Source organism: Amblyraja radiata, chromosome 15 (assembly GCF_010909765.2).
Source record: "Amblyraja radiata isolate CabotCenter1 chromosome 15, sAmbRad1.1.pri, whole genome shotgun sequence".
Taxonomy (NCBI): Eukaryota; Metazoa; Chordata; class Chondrichthyes; order Rajiformes; family Rajidae; genus Amblyraja; species Amblyraja radiata.
Window position 1 is genome coordinate 33838637 of NC_045970.1, and position 14041 is coordinate 33852677.

Sequence of the window (14041 nt, forward strand, 5' to 3'; positions counted from 1 at the left end):
GATCGGTTCCTGTGGATTGGAGGATAGCTAATGTTATCCCATTTTTCAAGAAAGGAGCGAGAGAGAAAACGGGGAATTACAGACCAGTTAGCCTGACTTTGGTGGGAAAGATGCTGGAGTCAATTATTAACGAGGTAATAATGGGGCATTTGGATAGCAGTGAAAGGATTAGTCCAAGTCAACATCGATTTATGAAAGGGAAATCATGCTTGACTAATCTTCTGGAATTTTTTGAGGATGTGACAAGTAAAATGGATGAAGGGGTGCCAGTGGATGTAGTGTATCTAGACTTTCAGAAAGCCTTTGATAAGGTCTCGCACGGGAGACTGGTGACTAAAATTAGAGCACATGGTATTGGGGGTAGGGTGACGACATGGATAGGAAATTGGTTGCCAGACCGGAAGCAAAGAGTAGGAGTGAACGGGTCCTTTTCAGAATGGCAGGCAGTGGCGAGTGGAGTGCCGCAAGGCTCGGTGTTGGGGCCGCAACTGTTTACCATATATATTAATGATTTGGAAGAGGGAATTAGGAGCAACACTAGCACGTTTGCGGATGACACAAAGCTGGGTGGCAGTGTGAGCTGTGAAGAGGATGTTAGGAGGTTGCAGGGTGACCTGGACAGGTTGAGTGAGTGGGCGGATGCATGGCAGATGCAGTATAATATAGATAAATGTGAGATTATCCACTTTGGCGGCAAAAACAAGGGGGCAGATTATTATCTCAATGGGGTTATGTTAGGTAAGGGGGAGGTGCAGCGAGACCTGGGCGTCCTTGTACACCAGTCACTGAAAGTTAGCGTGCAGGTACAGCAGGCAGTGAAGAAAGCTAATGGAATGTTGGCCTTCATAACAAGAGGATTTCAGTATAGGAGTAAAGAGGTTCTTCTGCAGTTGTATAGGGTTCTGGTGAGACCACATCTGGAGTATTGTGTACAGTTTTGGTCTCCTAATTTGAGGAAGGACATCCTTGTGATTGAGGCAGTGCAGCATAGGTTCACGAGATTGATCCCTGGGATGGCGGGACTGTCATATGAGGAAAGATTGAAAAGACTAGGCTTGTATTCACTGGAGTTTAGAAGGATGAGGGGCTATCTTATAGAAACATATAAAATTATAAAAGGACTGGACAAACTAGATGCAGGAAAAATGTTCCCAATGTTGGGCGAGTCCAGAACCAGAAGCCACAGTCTTAGAATAAAGGGGAGGTCATTTAAGACTGAGGTGAGAAAAAACTTTTTCACCCAGAGTTGTGAATTTATGGAATTCCCTGCCACAGAGGGCAGTGGAGGCCAAGTCACTGGATGGATTTAAGAGAGAGTTAGATAGAGCTCTAAGGGCTAGTGGATGCAAGGGATATGGGGAGAAGGCAGGCACGGGTTATTGATAGGGGACGATCAGCCATTATCACAATGAATGGCGGTGCAGGTTCGAAGGGCCGTATTGCCTCCTCCTGCACCTATTTTCTATGTTTCTATGATTAATGGATAAGATTTGGTATGGTATGATAACATCATAGACACAAGGAACAGAATTTCGTTTGAGCCTCACTGAGGCTCAAATGACAATAAATTGTATTGTATTGTATTGAACTGCAGATGCTGATTTACAAAATATAAAAAGTGCTAGAGTAAATCAATGGGCCAGGCAGCCTCTCTATCCATCTTCTCCAGAGTTGCTGCTTGACCCATTGAGTTATTCCGGCACCTTGTGTCTTTTAATCCGGTCCTTTCATTTGTTTCATGGCCCTTTAATCCATTTTAATTAATGTGGTGACACACCAAAAAGCAGGAAAGGAAAATTTGTGGACAATGGACAGGGATGGCTCGAGACCCGTAGTTAAATTACAATCCAAGTGAGGAAGGTCACTCCCTGAAAAGGCATCGTTAGCAGTATTGTAGTATATTTACAGTAAGCCCTGCTAAATATTGGCCAGCTGCCATTTTCAGCAGCCAAATAGTCAGACCTGCAGAATTTCACATAACCATTGGCAGTGTTATGCTCTGATTAGTTAATATGGATGGAATTTAATCTTTGCGCCTCTCTCACAAATACCTCCTTGTAATTACTTCTCATGTGGAAATGAATTGGAATTCCTTTATTACATTGCTCAATTTGCATGATCTGGCTGCCATAAATTGTCATGAGATATCTGTTGTAAAGGTTTAAGAAGGAACTGCAGATGCTGGAAAATCAAAGGTAGACAAAACTGCTGGAGAAACTCAGCGGGTGCAGCAGCATCTATGGAGCGAAGGAAATAGGCAACGTTCGTCTGAAGAAGGGTTTCGGCCTAAAACGTTGCCTATTTCCTTCACTCCATAGATGCTGCCGCACCCGCTGAGTTTCCAGCACTTTTGTCTACCTGTGGTTAAGGTTTGTTACATGAGTCACCTCAGTGGGCTGTTATATAGGACTGCCAACAGCTTTTGTCTGTTGAAGGAGAGGTCTTCTCTTGCACTAGAGTAGAAGATGTTTGTGTACAGCAGGAAGGACAAATGTGTTGTATTTTGGCTGAAAAAAATGTAAATGTCTTCACCCATATATATGACACAGGAGATGTTACTGAAGTTTAGGTTTCAGACAGGTCAGTGAGTGAATGTACACCTGCATCTTTATGTTTTTTGTGTTCTTCATGGTAATTTCATTTGCATACATTCATAAGGCTGTCACTGATTTCCATTAAGTTCCCTGAACACAGATGTTCATCACGTATCAAACACTGGGTTTAAACGAAACATTAAATGAGAAAAAGATCTTGAGAATCTGATTTTTTTTTTGAACAAGTGACTAACATGGGCAACTGACATATTTGGTGAAATGTCTTAAAATGGGTTATTCTACAAATTAGCCTTTTGGAATTAATGCATTACTGTATCAAGACTGTATATACCAATTTCTACCTGGGTATCATTTGATTAGATTATTTAGTTGAACTAATAATAATAATAATAATAATATATATTTTATTGTCATTGCACGTCAGTGCAACGAGATTTAGTGTGCAGCTCCACTGATGTACAAGAAAGGTAAATAAATACAATACATAAATAAGCAAGCTGAATTGATTGACGTGACCATCTGAGGGAGACTGTCCAAAGGGAGTGGGTGGGGGGGCACTCATTAGGGCCGGTTCAGAGCCGCAATTGCTCTTGGGATAAAACTGTTCCTGAGTCTGGAGGCTCGGGTGTAGAAGGCCTTGTAACGTCTGCCGGAGGGAAGTAGTTGAAACAGACCGTGGCAGGGGTGTGATGAGTCCTTATGGCAGCTGAGATACCACACAGAGATGCCATACGTTAGTATGCTCTCTGTGGTGTAGCGGTAGAACGTTATCAGCAGCTGTTGGGGCAGACCAGTCTTTTTTAATGTCCTCAGGAAGAACAGTCGTTGCTGTGCCTTCTTGATAATGGCTTGGATTTCACAGTGGTAAAGCAAAGGTGCTTGCTTCTGATCTTAAATAAACATGGCCATAATAATGCCGTGATCCCTGTCATATGTGGTGAGGTATCAACTTTATAGGGCACGGGCTCTGTGGTCTCTAATATTAATCAGAATGAACATCCGATCACAATGAAGAGTTCTCTTAGACAGCAAAAGAAAGTAACAATTTCAAACATTTTAAACCTTTTACAATAAACATTCACAATGCAAGCAAACTGCCTGTGGGATGTTTTGTTTTTGGTGAGTGGCAAGCTGCACATGCTTTCTGATCCCTGAGTGCATGTAGAGTCAGTACCATCTTGGACCCTGAACTATGCTCCAGATTAGTGAGTTCCAATGGTACACAGGGGTTCTTCCTATTCCTCGTGCCCTTGGGAACGCTTCAATTATTCTCAAGCTTACAAACTTTTTTAAACTGATCAAAGAGTTTGAAATGTTGGAGAATACTTTGGAATTTCACAAGTATGAAGAAAATATTAAAAAATTAAAACCAAAATACTTAAAACACAGGCTTGAGCACTGATTAAGCGTTTGTGTGGCTAGCTCTCAGAAATGACTGGATTGTTAATCTCACCCTCATTGTGAGACAAAACCTTACAGAAACTTCAATACTTTGCAGAATGGGGGCATGTAGAGATCAAGTCATAAAATGAAATATTGTAACTATATTTTAAATTATTTAAAATGCATGGAAATCTACAATAATTAGACATCACACATATTACTTCCAAGGAGGTTGTTAAACGGTAGTTGAGACTTGGTATTTCTTAAAAAGCTCCACTACACGTTATTCAAAAAGATGTGGGATGCAGTGAATGGAGGGATATGGATCATTTGTAGGCAGATGAGATTATCATGTTCATAAAATCGTAAATTCTAGCAGCAGAATAAGTCCATTCAGCCCATCGTCTACTCTGCCATTCAATCGTGGCTAATCTACCTTTCCGTTGCAATCCAATTCTCCTGCCCTCACCCCATAACTCCTGACACCCTTACTAATTAGTTTATCTTCGTATTATGTTCAGCACAGATATAGTGAGTGGGCTGAAGAACCTGTCCATGTGGCTGTACTGTTTTATGTTTTATGTTTGATAGTTGGTATTACTATCCCATCAGAATAGTTTGAAAATAGTTGAAATTTCTGATATATTTTTGATTTCTAACCACTTCCTTGGAGAAAGCTGCATCAGTGGAGGATCGGAAAATCATTAATAGAATCTGGGTTTCTACATTTATAGAAGAAATTGCTTTCAAATTTTTCCCATTACAACGATAGGTGTGTATAGCCTCATAACATCTTCTGGGTCAAACCATTTATTATATTTTCACTGTACTTTGGTACACATGACATGAATAAATCTGTGTTCTCCTTACTATCTGACTCCAGATATGTTCCATTCCTCAGAGTTTACAATTAGCTCAGAAAAATGATAGTGCTTCTGTGGGTACTCTCACTATTGCTCAGCAGAGAGTGTAAATGTAGCCCAGTTTAAAACACAGACCAGACTTCCCACCATTGACTCCGTCTACACTTCACGCCATTTCAGAAAAGCAGCCAACATTATCAAAGACTTGTCCCACCCGGTCATTCCTTCATCTCCCTGCTCCTGTTTGGCAGATGGTATAGAAGCAGTAAAGCGCAGATCACCAGACTCAGGAACAGCTTCTTCCCCTCTGTTATTGGCTTTTGAAAGGTCCTTCCATAAGCTAGGGTCCTATTTGATTCACATCTATCCCATTGCGAACATATGTGACTATCGAGCTGATGTGCTGCAATGCGCTACAATGCTGAGAACTATATTCTGCACTCTGTGTCTTTCACTTTGCTCTATATATTGTACTTGAGTTTGACTTGATTGTATCTACGTATGGTATATATGATCTGTTTGGATAGCATGCAAGGCAAAGCTTTTCACTGTACTTTGGTACACATGACATGAATAAACCTAAACCATTAAACCATGCACAACTTTGTTTCCCTGTGAAGTTTATCACAATGAGAAAAAGAGCACCAAGCATGAATTGACCCATGATTAATGTTGCTGTTGGGCTGCTTTAGTTTAGTTTAGTTTAGATATACAGCGCAGAAACAGGCCCTTCGGCCCACTGAGTCCGCACCGACCAGCGATCCCCATATGCAAGCACTATCCTACACACACTAGGGGTAATTTACACTTATATCAAGCCAATTAGCCTACAAACCTATACATCTTTGGAGTGTGTGAGGGAACTGGAGATCCTGGAGAAAACCCACGCAGGTCACGGGGAGAACGTAAAAACTCCATCCAGACAGCATTTGTAGTCAGGATTGAACCTGGATCTCTGGTGCTGTAAGGCAGCAACTCTACCGCTGCACCACTGCGTTGTTTTATATATGAATGCTTGGATTATGGGAGTGCCAGAATTTACTTCATACCCCTTCTAGAATGGTTGTTGTGAAGCGGGTTAAAACAAATTCTGGTCCAACTCATGGCTGCATCTTATTCAGTATGGAGAAACATACTAAATGATTCCACTAACAGTTTGAACCAAAGAACTGAAGCCCCCATTGTGCATGATGATACTCATCACAGAAAGTGGTAGAGCTGCCATTCCTATTTGTCATCACTTTTTCCACCTTCCCCGTTTTACAATTTATGTCAGTGGTGGGTTAGATCACTGCTTCCTGAAGCAATGGTCTTGGCTGAGTAGCAGCAACCCCAGCATGTATGCACACTGGTGGTAAATCTGCCGCCAAACATTTTTTTTCAACCAGGGTGATGCAGATAGTTGAGTAAAGCTCGAGAAAATTTATTGTATTTCTTCAAGCCCAAATGCTTATTTTGTCTCAGAATTGCCATTTAATTATTTTGCATGCTTGGAAACCCTAAAATCATAAATCTGTGTGCATCAACATTAGCAGCAGCCATGTTGTGCACTATTTCGTGACTTGATTTCATGAATTTCATTGATTACCAACATTAAATATTGAAGAGAAATCATAGGTTACGATAAAAATTGAAAAGGATAATAGTCACCGTCTAATAAACTAGAGTTAGAAAATGATCAAATCTTATATTGCCACAAATTCCTGGAATCAGAACTAGAATTCTCTTAAAGGCATGCATGACTTTAATTTAATTATGTAAAATATACTCAGATATTTGTGTTATTGATTCTTATTCCTGTGAATTGAAACTGTTTAGCTCATGATTTGATGTGTGACTCCAGTTTCCCCTGAAATTAACCTCATTAGAATAGAATAGAATACATTTATTGTCATTGCACAACAACTGTACAACAAAATTCCATTGCATCTCCTTCGGTGTGTACATAGAAGACACAGGATAAAATATTTAAAAAGAACAAAACACAACAGCCATTGACTCACATATACACAAGATCAGTAAAGAAAATAATAAATAGGTATTAAAAATATTTTAAAAGAATATTGCGCATTATCTTGCACCCCGAATTATATTGTGCTTCCCCCAGTGTTCTCTGTTAGAGTTAAGTTCTTTTATCGCACATGGGTAGAAACTATATTTTAGTCTACCGGTGCGAGCCTTCAGAGACCTGTATCGCCTCCCAGAGGGTAGCAGAGTGAAAAGGTGGTTGGCAGGGTGGGATGTGTCCTGCTTGATGTTTGTGGCCCGGCGCAAGCATCGGGCCCTGTATATGTCATCCAGGGAGGGCAGTTGAGCGTTTGTGATGTTCTGTGCAGTTTTAATAACTCTTTGCAGCGCCCTCCTCTCAGCCACAGTGCAGCTAGCAAACCACACCAGGATGCCATAGGAGAGGATGCTTTCCACGGCGCACTGGTAGAAGGACAGCAGCAGCGACTGTGAAACGTTTGCTCTCCGCAGAGACCTCAGGAAATACAGTCGCTGCTGTGACTTCTTCACGAGAGTGACGGTGTTCATTGTCCTGGGAGATGTATATTCCCAGGAACTTAAAGTCAGTGACTCTCTCCGCCATGTCTTCTTTGATGTAGAGAAGAACAGGTTCCTCTCTCCTCCTCCTGAAGTCAATAACCAGTTCTTTTGTTTTGGTCGGGTTGAGTACCAGGTTATGTTTAGTGCACCAGACAGTCAGTTTTTGGACTTCATCTCTGTAGGCAGACTCGTCGTTATTTATCAGCCCCACCACAGTCTTGTCATCTGCAAACTTGATGATCCTGTTTGTGCTGTGTATTGTGTGCAGTCATGGTGTATATTGTGTACAAAATAGGACTCCGCACACAACCTTGTGGCGCTCCTGTGCTGAGCGTCAGGACTGGGAAGTGATTGGACCGCATCCTGACAGTCTGTGGACGATCTGTTAAGAAGTCCTTGATCCATCTGCACGTGTTGGCATTAACACCCAGGTCAGACAGTTTGTCCACCATTCTGCTGGGGATGATGGAATTGAATGCAGAACTAAAATCTACAAACAACATCCTCACATATGAGCCAGGGCGCTCCAGCTGTGACAGTGCAGAGTGTAGAGCTATGTTGATGGCGTCCTCTGTTGATTTATTAGCTCTATATGCAAACTGATGCTGATCCAGGGTGGGTGGGAGTGAGGATTTAATGTGGGCCAGGACCAGCCTCTCAAAGCACTTCATCACAGTTGAAGTGAGAGCAACAGGTCGGTAGTCGTTCAAGCTGGTGATAGATGTTTTTTTGGGAACAGGCACGATGGTAGCAGTCTTGAAGCATTTAGGGACAGTGCATGTTGACAGAGAGAGGTTAAAGATGTCACTAAAAACCTCTGCTAACTGGTCTGCACAGTCCCGCAGTACTCTCCCTGGCATGCCATCTGGACCAGCAGCCTTCCTGGGGTTGACACTGCGGAGTGCTCTCCTGACATCCTCTGCTGCTACACGAAGGGCAGGTTTCTTTGTACACATTCTTGGGCTCTGTATGTTGTGTTATGTTGTGAAGATATGTTACTATTCCTCAGACGTCACTAGGGTTAAATCATGAAATTTCCTACTTATCAGTATTGTGGGAGTATTTTCTCAAAGATGTTCAAAAATATAGCTTTCCAACACTTCTCTATGGCAATAAGGGATGGGCAATAAATACTGGTCTTACCAAAAATAAAGTGATCTGAGAAATGAATATCTTTGTAACGTGCCCCCCATTTCTTGGTCCTGCCCTCACAAAATGAACAAGATTTATCTTGACAATTTCTGGGCGGCTGGGCTGCGGATGGGACAGGGCAGGGCGGACAGCTCATGCAAAAACAGTGCCCAGCAGGCTGCGCTTTGAAAACTGCACAGCTGGCCGCGAGGAGCAGAGCCATTGTGACGTCATCAGCTCGTTTGCTTTAAAAAAATCTCAGATTTGTGAACAATTTTAATAAAAAACTCGGTAAATAATGAACCAAATTTTCAGATTAGGCCATTTTTCAGATCATGCGGTAAATCTCTGTCGGAATATGTAAAAATATCACCATTAGCACGTTGTGAATCACAGACAAACACACAAATACACACACAAACACATCCACATTCAAGATCAGAGTTTTATAAGTATACTAGACTAAGTGGGACCCATTGGGACCCAATACTAAAATGCTAAGTAACTTCAGAACGTGTTGAATATACAGTGTGTAAAATGAATGTTTAAAGCCTCCTGTAGAGGTGCTGGTGCTGAAGCAAAAAAGGCTTTAAATAACATTCAACAAACACACTTTCCTGAATTATTCAACGACGCCTGCACTCAGCGCCATCTTGACGTCACCCTCTGAGTGAGCCACCACTCTTCCGGGTTTATTAGTCCCTCCCCCCTGCCGCCAGCGGGGGCAGCAGAGAGAATGGCGATAAAAAAAACCCATTAATATCTCTCTGATTTTTAATCGATGGGAAAAATCCTCCAGTCCAATCCGGCAGAGGGAGGCTCTGAGCGAGGTGGCCAAAAATGACGGCCGTAAGTGGCGGCGTTCTCTCGGAAATCACACCGCAGTGAGTCAAAAGCGGTCAAGATCTTACTTTTAGTAATATAGATAGAGAGATGCAAAGTGATTTTGCTTTTGCACTAATGGTTAAAATTGTGAAATGTAAACATATAGTGCCACTGCATTCATGTTGAATTACATTTTATACGCAGTTTTAATCTTGATTTATTGAGTGATTATTAGGGAACATATTGAAGGTTTTAAGGGTAAGTCGTGTTCTATAGAATATAACTGCAGAATAGATCTTGCTATATCTAGAAACTTATTCTGTGGCAGGCATGAGACGTAACTCTCTTTTGAATAAACCTAGAAGTGTAGAATTACGAGGTGAATTAATGTACAAATTTTGACATGTTTTTAATTTATATATATTCTTTTCTTTTGGTTGCCATGATACCGATGATATGGGGGACAAAAGTTTGCGATGTGCAAATCTGTTATCTGTGAAGGCTGCAGAAGGAGAGTTTATTCAAGCCAACGTTTCCTTCAATGGTGTGGTGACTGGAAACATTACGCTGGTAAGGCTATATTTGTTCTTAAGTTACGTTTTTCTCTTTTAAAGACAACATCATTCTCTGTCCTGTTGAAGTAACATTGAATAATTAAGGTCAGGAACAATGTGGACTTTAAAATCTTTGTTTCAATTATTGTGCAATCGAGACTCCCCTGGCAATCAGAAAAATACTTAAGAGACAATGCAACATTTATAATTGGAGAACAAATCAAGAGAAGTCAAATATTTTTAGATTATTTTGCTGCTTTGGGTAACTTAAGTATTTCCAATGTAGAGGTTTAGATTTTTTGTACTTCAATATTCCAAAGTAACATAAAAAAAGTATTGAATATGGAGGAACTGTGCTTCATCTCCTATCCTTTGGGACTGCATCAAATACAACAAATTCAGATAACTCACATTTTCTGTTTGTAGCATAACTGTTCAGATATGCTGAAAGGTTGCCCATCTTTCTCTCTCTGCAGATGCTGTTTGATCTGCTGGGTATTTCCAATATTTTAATTACGGTTTCTCCACAGATGCTACTTGGCTGATTGGGTATTTATAGCATTTACTTTTGGTTTCAGCAATAGGGTTGAACGGCTTGGTGACAGGGAGGCACAGTGGCACAGCAATAGAATTGCCCCCTTACAGCACCAGAAATCCGGGATCGATTCTGACTACGGGTGCTGTCTGTACGGGATCTGTACATTTTCGCTGTGACCACATGGGTTTTCTCCGAGTGCTCCAGTTTCTTCCCACATTCCAAAGACGTATAGGTTTGTAGGTTAATTGGCTTCCCTGAATTGGCCCTGGTGTGTAGGATAAAACAAATGTACGGTGTGATTGCTGTTCAGCCCGGACATGCTGTATCTTTAAAACTCAAACAGCATTTTACAGCTTCCATAGGTTCCTTTGTTGTTTATTTTTCTCTCTCTCATTTCCTTCATTAACCCACTAATTAGAATCACCTTGACGACCTTGATCTCACGCTATCAAAGATATTCCCACTATGCACTTCAGACTTCAGAATTCAAACAGGCCCTTTGGCCCACCGAGTCCATGCTGACCAACGGTCACCCCGTACATTAACCTATTCATGCTAGGGACAATTTTACAACTTACCAAAGCCAATTAACCTACAAACCTGTATGTCTTAGGAGTGTGGGAGGAATCTGGAGCATCCGGACAAAACCCATGCAGTCACGGAGAACGTACAAACTCCGTACAGACAGTACCCGCAGTCAGAATTGAACCCGGGTTTTTGGCGCTGTAAGGCAGCAACTCTACCCATGCGCCACTGTGCCACTCATCTTCTCCATCAAGAGATACAACCTTGCTTTAAATACAAGACAACTCAATTGCTGCTGGCCAGTCACAAAGCCTTTTGCTGATTTGGAAGGGTGTACATTAATTACTAGTTGCAATCCTCTGCCCATTTACTGGTGCCATCCATTTTTTTCTCCTTCTGCTCCTCCTTTTGACAGAAATTTAAAAAAAGTTCAAGTAGATTTTAGAGCAAATTTCTTCCTTCTTCTGGCAAAGTGATAGACATTGTATGAAACATGGCCAGATCTGTACACTTCGGAAGGGAAACGCTGAAAGGGAAGCATGCTTCAAACAAATAAATGATAGAAAAAGTAACAAATTGAATATTGAAAATAGATTTGTCTTTCACAAATTTTTTTTGGAGTTTCCTTTATCGTTATGTTCCAACCTCAGATTATAACAGAAGTTCTTATTCTGTTATTTATTTTATTTTTAGTGGAGTTAGACCTCACGGAACCCTTTTTTGTATGATTTTCCTGCCATGTTGCGTCAGGGTTTTATTTTATTCCGGTAACTTTTTTTGATAAATGCAGTGAAATCCACAACTTCCTCTTTAATTCCACAAAATTCATATGAATATTTTGCCAGCAGGAATTAACTTGATTGGAATAATATTGCTAATTTTGTAAATAAAAAATACTGTAGACTAAATTGGATTTCTCACTCATAACCAGATATTTCAGAATTATTGAAATTCATGGCACAGAAAGGATGCCATTTGGCCCATCGGGTACAAGTAAGACCTCCTAGTGAGGAGATCCTAGATTTAGCCCACATTCCAGCTCTGTGCTCTCCAACTAATATTTTGTCGTGTTATACCTGGGTGGTGATGAATGGTGAATGTGGTGCTGAATATGTGGAATTCTTTGCCACAGAAGGTAGTGGAGGCTTGGACTAGAGGTCATAGCCTCAGAATTAAAGGACGTTCTTTTTGGAAGGAGGAGGAAAAAATTATTTAGTCAGAGGATGGTGAATCTGTGGAATACTTTGCCACAGAAGGCTGTGGAGGCCAAGTCTGGATATTTTTAAGACAGAGATAGATAGATTCTTGATTAGTACGGGTGTCAGAGGTTATGGGGAGAAGGCAGGAGAATGGGGTTAGGAAGGAGAGATAGATCAGCCATGATTGAATGCCGGAGTAGACTTGATGGGCGGAATGGCGTAATTCTACTCCTATCACTTATGATCGTATGGTCTTATGACCTGCTACTTAAATTTTCTTCTACCACCCTTTCAGTACAAAACCAATACCCTTTAAATTAAAAAATAAATCGTTCTCTTAACCCTTTTCCTAATTAACTTAAATCTGTGCCCCTATTTCTTGATTTTTTTCCCCAGTGAAATCATATCTAGCCTTCCAATAATTTTTACATGCCTCAATTAAATAATATCTCGGTCACTATTGTTGCAGCTAAACTTTTCCATTCTCCGCAACATCCTTGTAAACTCCCCCTGGGCACTTCCCCTTCCTAGTCCAATTAAATCCTATAGTGTGAAGGCTGTTATTATACACTGTACTCCAGATGTGACCTAGATAGCATTTTACATGGTTCTCGCGTGACATTCATACTCTTGTAATCTGTGCCTAAGATGATTATGGCAAGTTTCCCAGATGCTTTTTTAATAACCCTAATTAACTGTCATGCCATCTTTATGGAATTGAGGACATGCACATCAAAATCCCTTGGTTCCTCACTATTGCTTAATATCTTACCTTGTTCTCTCTCCCCAGTTGAAATAATTCCTGATTTTCCTTGCTGAATTCCATTTGTTACTTTTGTACCTATATGTGAGCTGTATAAAATCATGAGGAGAATATATAAGGTGGAAGCTCAAAGTTTTTTACCCAAGGCAGGGGGAATTAAGAAAAAGAGGATATAGATATAAGGTGTGAGATGACAGGGGAAAGATTTAAAGGGAACCTGAGGGGCATTTTTTTCCCAGCACACTGATGCAATTATAAAGAAAGCCCATCAACGCATCTACTTCCTGAGAAGATTGAGGAGATTCAGTATATCAGAGAGGATTCTCTTCAACTTCTACAGGTGTACGGTAGAGAGCATTTGACTGGTTGCATCTCGGCCTAGTACGGCAACTTGAATGCCCTTGAGTGAAGAAAACCGCAAAAAGTGGTGAACACTATCCATTCCCTCACGGGTTCTGACCTCCCCACCATCTAAGGGGTTTGCAGGAGTCACTGCCACAGAAAGGCAGCTAGCATGACTCTTAACTTGTGCGTAGGGTGGCAGGTATATGGAATGAGCTTCCAGTGGAAGAAGTTGAGGCAGGTAACAACAACATTTAAAAGACTTTTGGGTAGGCATGTGGATAGGAAAGGTTTAGAGGGATATGGACCAAACGCAGGCAAGTGGGACTGGTGTAGGTGGGGCAATTTGGTTAGCATGGGCACGGTGGGCCTGTTTCCGTGCTGCATTACCTTATGACTATGACTCTAACATTATTAACAAAATAAGCAAAACCTTTGCAACGACCACAATCCCACATCATTTATTTATATAAGGTAGACAAAAATGCTGGAGAAACTCAGCGGGTGAGGCAGCATCTATGGAGCGAAGGAAATGGGCAACGTTTCGGGTCGAAACCCTTCTTCAGACTTGGTCTGAAGTTTTTGTCCACCTTCGATTTTCCAGCATCTGCAGTTCCTTCTTAATCATTATTAATCATTTATTTATATGTCAATGTGATTGGGAAGAGTGTGAAGTGTTAGAACCATTAGAAAGGGGCTCACATCAAACAAACCTCTTTCACTATATTCCATGATAGTCGATTTTCAATTTTGTTTCCAGACAAGGGACTGCCATTGTGAAATTGGCTTCTTATTACTAAAAGTCTCTTATTTCTT

General features: G+C 41.1%; 1 protein-coding gene across 1 annotated transcript in view; it reads left to right on the forward strand.

The window, feature by feature from the left end:
- The window catches only part of LOC116981186, a 79769-nt gene that overhangs the window by 21494 nt on the left and 44234 nt on the right, over positions 1 to 14041 (forward strand). The window contains exon 3 of the mRNA XM_033034002.1: positions 9775 to 9874. Within this exon, the coding sequence (XP_032889893.1) occupies positions 9775 to 9874 (100 nt within the window). The remainder of the gene's footprint in view (positions 1 to 9774; positions 9875 to 14041) is intronic.